The 12,797-nt window shown below is 34.0% G+C and overlaps 1 protein-coding gene across 2 annotated transcripts in view; it reads left to right on the top strand.

Annotated features, from left to right (window-relative positions):
* Positions 1–12,797, top strand: part of DNER (delta/notch like EGF repeat containing) — a 145,415-nt gene that overhangs the window by 71,766 nt on the left and 60,852 nt on the right. For both annotated transcript variants that reach the window (XM_072867265.1, XM_072867264.1), the window contains exons 3-4: positions 2,735–2,829; positions 5,261–5,427. In XM_072867265.1, the coding sequence (XP_072723366.1) occupies positions 2,735–2,829; positions 5,261–5,427 (262 nt within the window). The remainder of the gene's footprint in view (positions 1–2,734; positions 2,830–5,260; positions 5,428–12,797) is intronic.

Genomic DNA, 12,797 nt, shown 5'->3' with positions numbered 1-12,797 from the left:
TTTGTGTTGTATCTGTGTCTGTCCCCAAGGAGCTTCCTTGCTGGCTTAAAGGTTCTGTACTATTGAATCCTTCAGGGGAGTTTTGGAAGAGTTTGATGTCATTGCAGTTATATGTAATTTTTTTAAGATTGCCTTTAAATTACTTTAGATGATCTGTTTGTGTTTTTTACTTTAGCCATTTCACTTTTTAGAGAGGAATTAGGACAGGAATGGTCTTTATTTTACCTCCTGAAAATCATTTAAGTATATTTTCCCGTGAGTTCTGTTTTAAATATCTCCTACCCATTCTAGCAGCTTTTTGGTTTTTTTGAGAGTGAGACTTACAGATTGTTTTCATCTTCTGAGTGTCGTTTCTTATTGTAATGTATTAGTGGTCTTTGTCCTCATTCTTCAATCTTTCAGTTTTGCAGAGAGCTCTGTTAAGACAGGAGAGAGGCATGCTTAAAAGTCTTTATACAAATTTCCCATAGCTGTGGAAAAACTGTGTAATTTGTTTCCTAATTCAGGTGTCGAAGCTGTCATTTTTGTCTCCATAGTATTTGTCTGAAATAGGACACTGCTGGAACCATTCTTTGTTCCTTATGAGAGCTGCTGCTTCTTCCTGTCTTTTTTGTCTGATCCAAGTACCAGCTTTTTTAATATATATATTAAAAAATCAAATTTCAGCTGTTGTAAAATCCTGGTTTTAGTGTCCTACTGGTTTAGATGATTATTTTATCAGGTTTGTAGAGCATGAAGTCAAGGCCATTTACAAATGGAGTTCCTAGATAGAGAAAGACATCAAATATTACAGATATCTTAATAGAAGAGTCAAAATCCTGCATTTTGCCTTTCACTCTTCTGGTTACTATTGAAATATTTCCTACGTGTGCTTTTCATGCTGAGTAATCCTTAATTCTGATGTGTTTGCAAACCAAAGTCTTTTTGGTTTGTTTTTTCTATTTTCACAAGGTTAAATCTCAGCTCTTGTTATGCAGCCACTTTGTTCAGCTCTTGCTTCTTTAATGTTTTGTTGTTTTTTTATTCTAGTTTGAAAGAGATCGATACCCTTTACTTTACAACTTCTAATATTGAATAGTAAGGTAAATGAAATGCTTAAATTACATTTTCCTCCTTGCATTCCAAGGTAATAGATGCATAAAATTGTAAAACTATATAAATACTTTAAAAGCGAGTGTATTTTTAGATGTAGTATGAGTCTGTGTGAGAATAGAGATGTTGATTTCTCTTTTTCCTTTGTTGCAGTAGGCATATAGATTCTCAAAGAAAAGGAAAGATTAAATGTTGGCAAATATAAAAGGAAGAGTGTTAGCCAAACTAATTTTGGATTCATCATGCTTTAAATGTTAGCTCCATAATTTTGACTCCCAAGATTGAAAAATTGTAATGGATATATTATCTTTTTTCAAAATTTATTTGAACAAATACAGTAAAATTGCATCTCACTTTATTTTCATAAACCACATGTATTCATATTATATGTGCCAGAGAATTCAACAATGAATCAAGTAATCTGGACATTTTTGGGAAATGTGAATACTGAGTATTTGTCTTGCCTGAGTCAAAATCAACTCTGAGTCTCCTAAAAATTATTACTTGCATCATATTCTGGACTTCTGTTGTTCATGTTTTCACAGGCATTTCATAGTAATGTTTAAAATATGAATTTGAATTTTATTTAAATTTACTAATTAGATTCTGGCTTTTTCTTTAATGAATGATTAATTCATGGAAGTGTGTCAGGTTGCATTTTCACTTTGCCAGTAAGGCTGATGTAAAAAGGTTGCACACGTATTCTAGATGACTGAAAAAATAACACTGCAAAATCTGCCTAGCAATTTGAAAATGAAACAGACTGATTTTTTTTTTTTTTACAGTGTGACATTTCATAGACAAGCTGATGAAGATACTGAGAACTACTTAATTAAAACTACTGATGATGTTAATGTAGGCAATAGAAAGACTCAATTATGCCACATAAAGTATTACTTATTTGAAATAAAGGTATCATTGGAAACGCTAATGGTTTTCAAACTGCCTTTATGAAATTACTACTTTACAAGATATGAATAACTAAGGAGTCTGTGATTCCTCTGTGTTGTATGGCATCCTGTATGGTGTCTTGATCTATTTCTGATTTCTGTGCCTACTAGGCATCACAGATTTGGCAAATACATCCTTTCACTCTCAACTGTGCTCATAAATTTTTTCCATCTGAAAGCACTGTTTGTCCAAGCAACTTTTACTCGGAAAGAATAGTAATGGGCAAGTGAGGGAGTATTTTCTTAAAGTAATCTGTGTTTGGAAAAAACCCATTTCAATATAGTAGAAAGACAATATCAGTATTTACTACTATAAATCCTCGAAGATCACCTGAACTAATGATGTAATATTTCTTGGATGTGGCAAATGTTAGAGCTTTATTTATTATTTTAAAAGACCAGAAGCCTATTAATCTTTTTCTAAAGATGATCACTTTTAAAGGAAGATGCCTTTAGAAGTTCACACTTAAGTGCAGGAAGTTTTTGTTGAAGCAAAAACCTAGAAGGATGGTTATGTGAATTTTCAGAATGTTTGTTGATAGCATAAATGATTTGGTGAATGTTTTGGTCCATCCTGATGATTTTTAGATGATGACTGCTGGACTATTAGTGTTCTTTTTAAAAAATTCTTTCATGTTTTCTTTGGTCAGATTGTCTGGTTTAGTATTAAATAAAACTATTTTTATTTTCAGGTAACCCCAGATGTGGCTTGTGGAAATGCCAGTTCCAATAGCTCTGCTGGAGGCCGGCTTATCTCCTTTGAAGTTCCACAGAATACTTCAATAAAGTAAGAATATTTGTCATATCTGATGAAATATACAAATGCTTTTATTTTAATATGCCTGGATATTTTAGACAACAGTTTTTCAGATAGCTAGATTTGTCAAATGGCTAAAAGTATATTAAAGAACTTCAGACAGACTTCAGGCATCTAGCAGTGCCATGACAGATCTTTGGTTGGTACAATTTTTCTCACATATTTAATGTTTTAGAAGATGTAAGCATGTGAACTGTCTCTGGGCTATCAGAATGCATTAGAAATTAGGGCAGACCTGTTGAAGATGTAAGTTTGGAAAAGATATGACATTTCCTTTCTCCTTCATGCAGTTAACACTTTTTTTCCACCCTTAATCTCAAGATGCACTTGGTGGTAGAAAGTGTTATCATTGACTATATAAATGCATGTATTTTGTGCATTTGTATTTGATTTCTGGATTATTGCTTTGGGTGTCATCATCAGCTGTGAAATCTTTGTGTATGTCCTACAAACCACATTTCTCAAAAATTTGAATTTATCCTGTGTTATTCGCTTTTCAAACTCATGCTTTTTCGATCAAATACTTGCTTTGTTACTTTTAATTAACAGCAGCCTGACTTCCTAGAAAGATCTGATTCTGTCAGCTGGGATGAGGCATTTTCTTATTGGAAATTTTATTTCAAGTAAAAATCTGCCAACGTAGTTCTCTGGCTCACAGCTTTACTGCAATTTTAGACTTAGATTTTCCCCAAATAGCCTACTTTTCTCATACTGTCATCTTATCTTTCAGAATCCCACCTTTCAGTTAAAAAAGGCCATGCTCGCAGGAAAAAAACAAACTGATGCAAGCAGACAAGCTGCAGACAGTTTGGAGCAGTAACTGTTAAACGTGGGAGCTGTCCTACTCTTCCCACGGGACTTTGAATCCTGCTCATTCATGAGTGTTAAGCCTAAGTCAGGAAGAGATCTGTGAGTCTGGATTCTCTGGCTGGCTGGAATCTGTAAGCAAACAAGTGTCTTTTCTTGAAATCAGGAATAAGCTGGCATTTGTGTATTCTACAGCTGTATTTAAGACCCTTGATGGAGGGACCCCATTTTAAAAGAGGTTGCAGAGTACACAGTCATTTTTTACGCTATATATCTTTAGTAGCGTTTTATATCTGGGTAGATTAATGCAGGTCAATATCTATCTTTATTTCATGTATTTCCTGTGTTAAAGGACCGAGTAACATCTCTGGTTCAATGGCAATCTACGAAAGGAAAATAATTTCAGTTTAATAATTTCATTTTGTTTTGATTGTCAGGTGTGACCTAAACTATTAAACTAGTTGCTATCCTGTTCTAAAAATGAGATGGTCAGCTTTGGGGGTAGCGATGGGGGTTACTCTTAAAGAGGACCCAAAAGAATGTGAAAAATTTGCTTCTTGTGATGTCTAGCTGCAACATTTTTTCAACTTGTGTCAAACATGATTACAAAACTTTGCATTTCTTGTTTTGAACTCAAATAAGAAGTGACAATGGAGAAACTGCCTTGTGTTTTTAGCAGGATTGAAACAATTTCAGTACAGGAAATTGTGGAACAGAACTTCATCTCTGGGTATTTGGAGGCCTGTTTTCAGCAGGAGAGAATTATCAGTTTTCAGCAGTTGGATGCAGTTGTGTTGAATTTTTGGAGGATTGTTAAAACTCATTTGGGATTCCTTCAGAGGAAATTAATGCAAATATTTGGGAACTTGCCAGAAACATGACAGGTTTTTATTTTTTCTTTATGGAGGTGAGTAGGGAAACAAGTATCCTGAGAGGAAAGAAACACTGACAGATACAGTGCTCCCTAATGGAGCTGACAGTATATATGCAATTGTAGATATTGCTTTATCCAATCTGTCAATATTCAGGAAGGCACTGTGGACTCAGTGACCTTGGGAGCATTACATGACTCATTTGATTTACAAGAATAAACTGTTCTGAACCTTCGATCTGGTATGTCAAACAAATGAGGATTTCTACCAGGATCCATCTCCCTGTATGGAACGAACATTGAATGTTCTTCAGTAAACAAGAGGGCTGGATGTACTTCAGCTGCAGAAAATGGTGGCATTGTAGATGTAGAATGAAGGTACTATTCAAAAAGGCATAAATACAGAGACTGAATAAGGATGCTTTACTGTTATGTAATGTTTATGTAAACTCTTCTTGGGCACTAAGATGGTGTCCTTCGAGTACTAGAAATTGAGACTCGGTATGATTAAATCTGCTGTTATGTATACTATTATGCAAATCTTACTATTGAAGCATTTTTTATTTTTGTGGACATGCTAAAAACCTTCAGGCCTTTTCCTGATTCCATACTTGCTACATTTAAGTTTTCCTTCTCTGTTGAAAGCTTTTGTTCTGCAGTGATGTACTTCCTAATAACACCAATTTCCCTCAGTGTAAATATTCTTATCGTTTATTTTCTTAGAATAAGGCAAGATGCTACTGCTTCTCTTATCCTGCTATGGAAGGTCACAACCACTGGATTTAAACAGTGTTCACTTATTGACGGCAGAAGTGTCACTCTTCTTCAGGCACTAGGTGGACTTGTTCTTTCTGAAGAAATGCTTGCATTAGGAAACAACTACTTTATTGGTGAGTAACATGCTGACTTCTTGTTTATCACCTCTAGGTGACAGTCGATGGTTTACCCAACATTTAGAGAAACAAAGAGGTAATTCCCTTAATTTAAGTGCTTCTGAAAGATCCAGATGGATCTTCTGAAAGATCCCAGATATTGGAACCATGTTTTAGACATTGGTTCATTCAAAGCAGACAAGAGATACACTAAATTCTTACACAGGTGGCACCATTCAGTTTAAAATCTAGATGGTGATTTTTGCCCAATACCTTTAGATGATGCAAGGTATTTTATATGTTCTATTTTAATCAACTGTAAAGCTTTTGGGAAATGCTACAGTAAATAACTCTGAATGTTTGAGGTGTTTCTTTGTCAGATATTGTATCATGGGATACTTTGTAAAGAAGCTTAAGCCTGTACACAGTAAACTTGAAAAAACTTATTAAAATATAATAGGAAATCTGATCTAACAGTGTTTACGTGCACTACTTTTTATCTTCTAGTTTTGTCTCTGTGAATACGAAACCTTAGAAATATACTATATGTTTCACTGGGCAATTAAATGTTAAGCATCTTTGTGGCAGGGGTGTAATGAAAATAGGCTGATATGTTATTTTTAAGTGTATGGGAAATAGTGCTGATTTAATGCAGTATTTATGCATAGGCACAATAGACTTAATTTAATTGAGCTTTCTGTGCAGATGGTTTATTATACCAATGACATGAAACCAAAGTCATTGTAATAACAGCATTTATTGTAATCTGCTTGAAATGCTGTATATCTTATCATGAAGTATAAGCTGCCACACATAGTTATTCAGCAACTTATCATGCTAATAAATGTAAAATTATAAGCATTCTGATGCAGAAACGTTGGGCCAAATTCTAAGAGTGTAGCTAATACAGAAAAAAGCCCAAATGCAGAAGTAGTGCCATGTTCTCTCCTTTTTGAGCTGTCACTTAGCAAAGATATTGCTTGAAGATTGTTAGTATAATCATTTAATTACTGTCAGCAGTGGTTTCTTTTAGTGATATTTGCTTCAAATGATTTTCCAGTTCCTTATATTTTCTTTATTATTTACTTCTTTCCAAGATACTTAGTTTTAGGTTTTTTTTTCTTTTAATCTAGTTCTGCATTTAATTTATCAGAGTTAAAACTCTCCTCATATGTCTTCCTCAGGAATAAATTTTTGCATTTGCCTTGTGGTAGTTAACGTATGATAAAAGTAAATAAAAACTTGCTGAAGACAGGATAATTTGTAACTTTTATGTACTCATGAAAGTACCTAAAGGCATAGCTCGGTCTAACAGCTCCCATATAGAGGGCCTAAGTTGCTCTGTGAAGGCTCCACTTGACTGTACCTGCTGTTACAGTATAGGCTATTAATTTAGATAACTAAAATGAATATTGTCTTACTCTTTCATAGTTTGTCTTGTCCTACTCGTCTCTCTGTAGCTGTTTTCCTGTCAATGAGATTTTTATTTTGTATTGTTTTACTGTGTGCTAGGTAACATGAGGTGAAAATATACCTTTTCCTTGATGAATATAAAACAAGGTTTAGTTCGTAAGAATTGTACTAATGATCTTGTTTATTTCATGCAGTACAAGTTTTCTGAGACCTCTTATTTTACTTCCATCTGGTTTTTGATACTGTTTTTGGTCTTTCTTCTTAATTTCCTGATAGTGAAATTCTTTGTAGAATTTTCCAATTGTTGTAGTGTAATTTGATTTATGTAAAGAACACGGATCATAAATGCGTATGCATGGAGCAGCAGGGAGACTCCAATAATACAGTGATACATTCATGAATAGGAGCATCTGAGTGCTTAGTAAAGATGAGTGCAGATATAGTGCATTTGAATTTTTGTAAATCCTATTTATTTTAGCAAATGGATGGAGTACCTGTAGTGCTTTTGATGGAAAATGAATATGAAACATTCCCTCTGCATACCTTTTAGTCCTGAGGCGTTGCAACTCTATACTATGATATAATCAAGTAATAAGATAACTCAACTGTTTTCTGGAGTAAATTATTTTATGTGGCCTTAATTTAGTTATAGATTTTCCCAGAATAATCTTCTTTTATTAAAACACTTGAGCAGAAAAAGGGTGAAATACCAAAGGAATAGGGAAACTGAAACGTGAATTTGTTAGTTTAAAAGTGTTTGTGAGCTATCAACATTTATTGTAAGAAAGAGAAAACAGAGCAGCCTCTGGGTTTTCTTCTCAATTGTATGGAAATATTCTGCTTACTTTCCATCATCAGGTGTCATCCAATAAAGTGTAAGTCTTGGGTGTAAAACTTAAAAAGGAGCTCAGTAATTTGGTGTGAAAAATGCTGAATTTTATCTGAACTTAACTGAAATCCATAATTCAGCTAAGGTCTACATAAAAATAATTAAACCTTTACTTCAGATTTGATCCAGATGTATGGAAATGGTCTGTGAATCTGACACACCTCACTTAAGTTTTTTGTTTTCAATACTTTAGTTTTCAATAAGATCAGATGAATAAAGTTTTTCTTATAGACAACTTTCCATATGTTTCTTGATATACATGACAAACTTATTCTAAGGTATAATAAATTAAAATGGATAATTTAATATAAAAAAGCAATGATGTAGCACATGCTTTTATTGATGATATTTAAGCTAGAATAATCACGAGGCCACAAGATACTGTAGGATGCTGTAAGCATAGAATCACACAGTAAGGCTGTGGACCATGCCAGTCGATATATTTACTTTATATAATTTCCCCCTTCTTCCCCCACTCTTTTTCTGTTTATTCAAATGAGTTTTTAAAGGATTCTTCTCTTAATTGGTGAATTCTGTACAATGCAATTTTTTGACCTTTTAAAAAATTTCTAATTAGAACTGTAAAAAAAAAAATGGAGAAGATCTGAGTGGTTTTGGGGTTGGGTTTTTTTTTTTTTCTTGTGTGTCTTTTGATCTACATCTTATTTGAGTCACTTCTCGCTGTGTTGCCTCCAAGTTTTATTACTCAGCAAGGTACTTTAATTACCTCTTGCAAATCTTTCTGAATAAGATGGTTATGTCAAAGATAAAACATTTAGGGAAACATTATTTGTTTTGTGTTCTCTCATGGTGACACAAGTTTAAAGTTGTTTAGACAAGATTGAAAAGACTCAAAAGTCGGCAGTAATGTGCTGATTTTCTGGTCATGTGATTCAGGGCACAATGTCTAGAGGTTCGAAAGGATGCTGTCTCTGAGATCTAAAAATAGATACCTTGATCATAGCGTTGTATACCCCAGAGATAGTACCTGCACTGTATGAGAATGAAGGGTTTGAGGGAAGGAGAAGAGTGTAACGCAACTAAACAAAAAAGAGCAGTCTGTTTTCTATAATATGATTTATAAAATGACTGCTGCATCTGCAAACAGTCTTTTGCAGTGGAGAAAGAGTTATGACGCTGTGATTGTGCAGCAAGATTATGTTGTTAAATTACAGCATTTACCCCATTAAAATAAGCCCCAGTAGATGGGAAAGAGTACTAACTTGAAGACTGGCTTGTAGCTTCTGTAACGCATTCTTACTGTGACTGCTTTGCTTAGAGTATTTTTAATGAGTTTGTCTGTAAGATTTGATACTACACATGTGCTAGTCTTCTAAAATAATTTATTATGTTTTATTAGAAAGTATACTTATTAGCCAATGGGAAAAAAGACCAATATGGTTCAGGTTTTGAAGTGAAAAAGCCCCTGAAAGTACTGATTTGCGCAGTAGGTTAAGTGGGTTAGGTGTAGGATAAAGCACACAGCATATCCCAAGGTGCTGGTGGCTTTTAATGCCAAGTTACTATTAGACAAAGGTAATCACTAGATGGTTGATCTGTAGTACAAGCCAGGTCATCTCTGCTCGCTGTTTCCAACAAAAATGCTTCATTTGATGCCAAGAGAATTTCAAAAGTTTTGTGCCCAAATTCAGGACTTAAAAGTATTTTATTGAGGGCATTTCTGAATAGCAAATGTTTTTAATATCTATACAGAAAAATATCTATTCTGTGGAGTGCTACAGGTGGATATCGAGATTTGCCAAAGAGATAGTTGGGAAGTGAAGGAGGAGGGAATTAATCATATTTTTAAATAAGAGATAGCAATAAAGGGATCAACATTTAAAACCTATTAATTCATGGAAAGTCTGCCTTTTACTTCAGTAGAGTTATAGCTTCACACTATTTGTCCCAATGTTCTTTGAAGTTAATGAGTGATTCTTGTATAAACTATTTATCGTATTTATAAAATGTCTCATCAGTATTTGTTTTAATTCAGGATCTCCATATATTCATGCTAGCAATAATGGTACTAGAATATTTGAAAATGGATAACTGCAAAACTTTACCTTGTTACAGTCACACACTTGTTCTTCATTGCACTATATCTTGAAAAATTGAAATCAGATGAAATACATTTTACAAGTCTGAAAAAATGAGATAAGAGTACCCTGATGCAGTGTCAGTTTGTGCATGAGTCTTTCAGACTGAAGTTCTCATGAATGTTAATAGGTTGCAGCTACGGATCTCTGTACTGAGTTGAAAGTGCTGCTTGTTATATGTTTTGGGGGGAATCTAATTGACCCAACATTGTGCACTTCTCTCTTTCAGTGAATAATATACTGGATTTGGAACATGTACAGGAACACATATATCTTTTTCTATACAAGTTTGTTGCAAGTGCATAAGATTTACTAAATTAATTAAACAATATATCTCTCGAGAAAATAATGCATTAACATTTTCCTTTAGAAAATAAAAAAGGCCTTGCTGAAGGACTTTGAAGGACATTTTCAACTTGTATGGCAACTCTCTCAAAAATCTTCTATGATTTGTTGCATGCATGTTTTTTATCCAAACGTGCAATCACACTCTGATTGAAAACTGGAACATTTATTCTGAAAACATAGTCTGCTATAGAAATAGCGAAAAAACCAAAACCAACACATAATAAAAGCATTAAAATCTTTATTTTTTTTAATACTGACATTTTAGAAGTTTTACAGTAACTGTATACCATCTGTTTCTTCATGAGTCAGTTAATTTACTCTGGTGCTAAATTAATATACCTGTTCACTAAGGCAACATTTCTGTGCTTTGTGACTCAAAAGATACACCTGTGGATCTTTTCTTATAGTCAGTTTCCAGTCTGCTTGGTAAACTAGGATAGGTATACCTATACGGGTATACAGTTAGCAAATTATATTTAACAGTCCAATTCTGCTAGTAATCACAACCACCATAGCTTTTTTTGTTGTCATGGTTGGATGAATTTGGAAATTGGTAATAAAATTGCATATTGTAGGATTATCGCTTCAGTTTCAATAAATGTTTATTTTGAGGTTTTGGGCATAATGTAGAGCATGGAGTTGGCAGTGCTGACCCTGTGTGCATGCAATCTATTTCCTTCCTTTCTCCCAAAAACATAAAAAAATGCAATTATGTTTTCAGGTCTTTGTCATGATTATTAGGATAATAATTATTTTGTCAACTCTGTTGACAAAACCTTCTTCTCATCAGCTTCCATGATAAAATGTTGGAAAAATTGCTTTTCTGCCTTGGTGAGCCCACTGCTGAAGCTGCAATGATGGGAGCTGTTTCAGAAAAATAGTAAACCAGACAGTAGGGCATTAGTATTTTGCCTCCCTTTTCCCACAGGTAATATGATAAAAAAGTTTGTATATCTATAGTTGTTTAAAAATGCTTGTAAATAGCTTGAAACTACTTGCTTTTGGACTTTGTGCTTTATTTAGCACTTCCATGATGCAGCTTAAAAAGCAGCTTTCATGGGATATTGCTATGAGTTTTTTAGTTTATTGTCTGCTTATAAAATAAGAGAAAGAAATTTATAAGCAAAATTGCTATTTCTCAATAAGACCTTACAGATAATAAGGCAGAAGGTTTAACATTTAACATGAATGAATATTTTTATCTGAATAGGAAATAAATCCTCCAGTGCAATCTTTAAATTATAATGCTTATTTTCATCACAGCAAAGAAAAACTGATGTAGACCAGGTGTGTAATCTGGTTTTCTGCAAGATGCCCAGCTTTTTAAATCAATACAATATAACTAACTTGTTTAAACTATAATTATAAAGTATTTCAAAAGTATTTCCTTAAATAAAATTGGTAGCTGTACAAACTCACTTGAAAATGGATGCTATACCAGCTTTATGGTGAGATGAAGAATACTGATGCTATTCAAATGACAGCACCTATAAGGCAGCTTGTTTGAATTCCACTAAACTTTTTGAAGTTTTACTTAAAAAGGAAAATTAATGCTTGGCTCCTCAAGCACAAGAGATCCTGTTGCATTTTAAAAAGTGTGTGAACTGTATGTATATATGTCCAGAAAGGATAACATTTTCCTATCCAAAATGCTGTCCGGCCTTTCTAATGCAACAAAGTATTTTCTTTAATATCTCTGCCCTTAGCAGTTATTTGCTCTCTTGATGCTTTTTGGGTTATTTAATGAATCTCCTTGCAACATCTCATCATACATTACAAGTGGTCACCACTAATATGACTGCAGGTATATTGAATAGGCAAAATGAAAATTAGTGTACAAAATACTATATTAAAAATAAATAATCTAGAGAGATATTTTGAAACAAATCTGATTTTCTAGCTCTTTTTATCTGGCTATAGAATTTCAGATTAGGAGGCAAGTTTTAACTGTGTCTTTTGGATGGTGTGTTTTGCGTTGTTACATGTCTTTAAAACACACACATATTTCAATCGAAAGAAAGCAGTTTGCTGCATGTTGAAATTGTTTTCACTTAAGCAAAAGTGAAATAGGACAATTTTATTTCATAATAGGTGGGTGAATTGAATTCACTGAAAAGCACGTAATAAAGTTACTCTAGCTTTAACAAGTTACCATGTGTCAGCTGAACATCTGTGTGAGCTCCTAGCTCATGGCATATGTGCAGTCATTTGGCTTAACCCTCTTTCACTCTGGACTACATTAAATCACATTGCCTTGCACATGCTGCAGTTGGAGCGTTCAGGCAGTTCAGCTGCTCAGCCGATGTGCAGTAACGTTTATGCGACTATTTAGTTACTTTTGTGCAAGTCAGCCTTGCTGGTGGGGGAATTTGGTGACAACTGCTCCAGTTAATGGGGTTTTCATTTTTATGTGTGCAATTTGCCTGGAAGGGCCCTATTGTAGGCAGTATTGAGTATCGTGCTCAACTGTGAACATTTCCCTGGGGTTCTGGGCACAAGAGCTAACCTTGCAGAAAATGGCCTTTTGATAAACAATAGCAGAAGCAGAAGTGCGAGCAGCGTAAAAAGTTCAATGAAGTGTTAATTTCAATGACTTTCTTAAAGGATGGCCTTATAAGGCAAAAAGTTAAGCATTCAGC

The sequence above is a fragment of the Ciconia boyciana genome, chromosome 7 (assembly GCF_034638445.1).
Source record: "Ciconia boyciana chromosome 7, ASM3463844v1, whole genome shotgun sequence".
In the NCBI taxonomy this organism is placed as follows: Eukaryota; Metazoa; Chordata; class Aves; order Ciconiiformes; family Ciconiidae; genus Ciconia; species Ciconia boyciana.
Note: the sequence above shows the minus strand (reverse complement) of the source record. Positions and strands in the feature narration are given on the sequence as shown.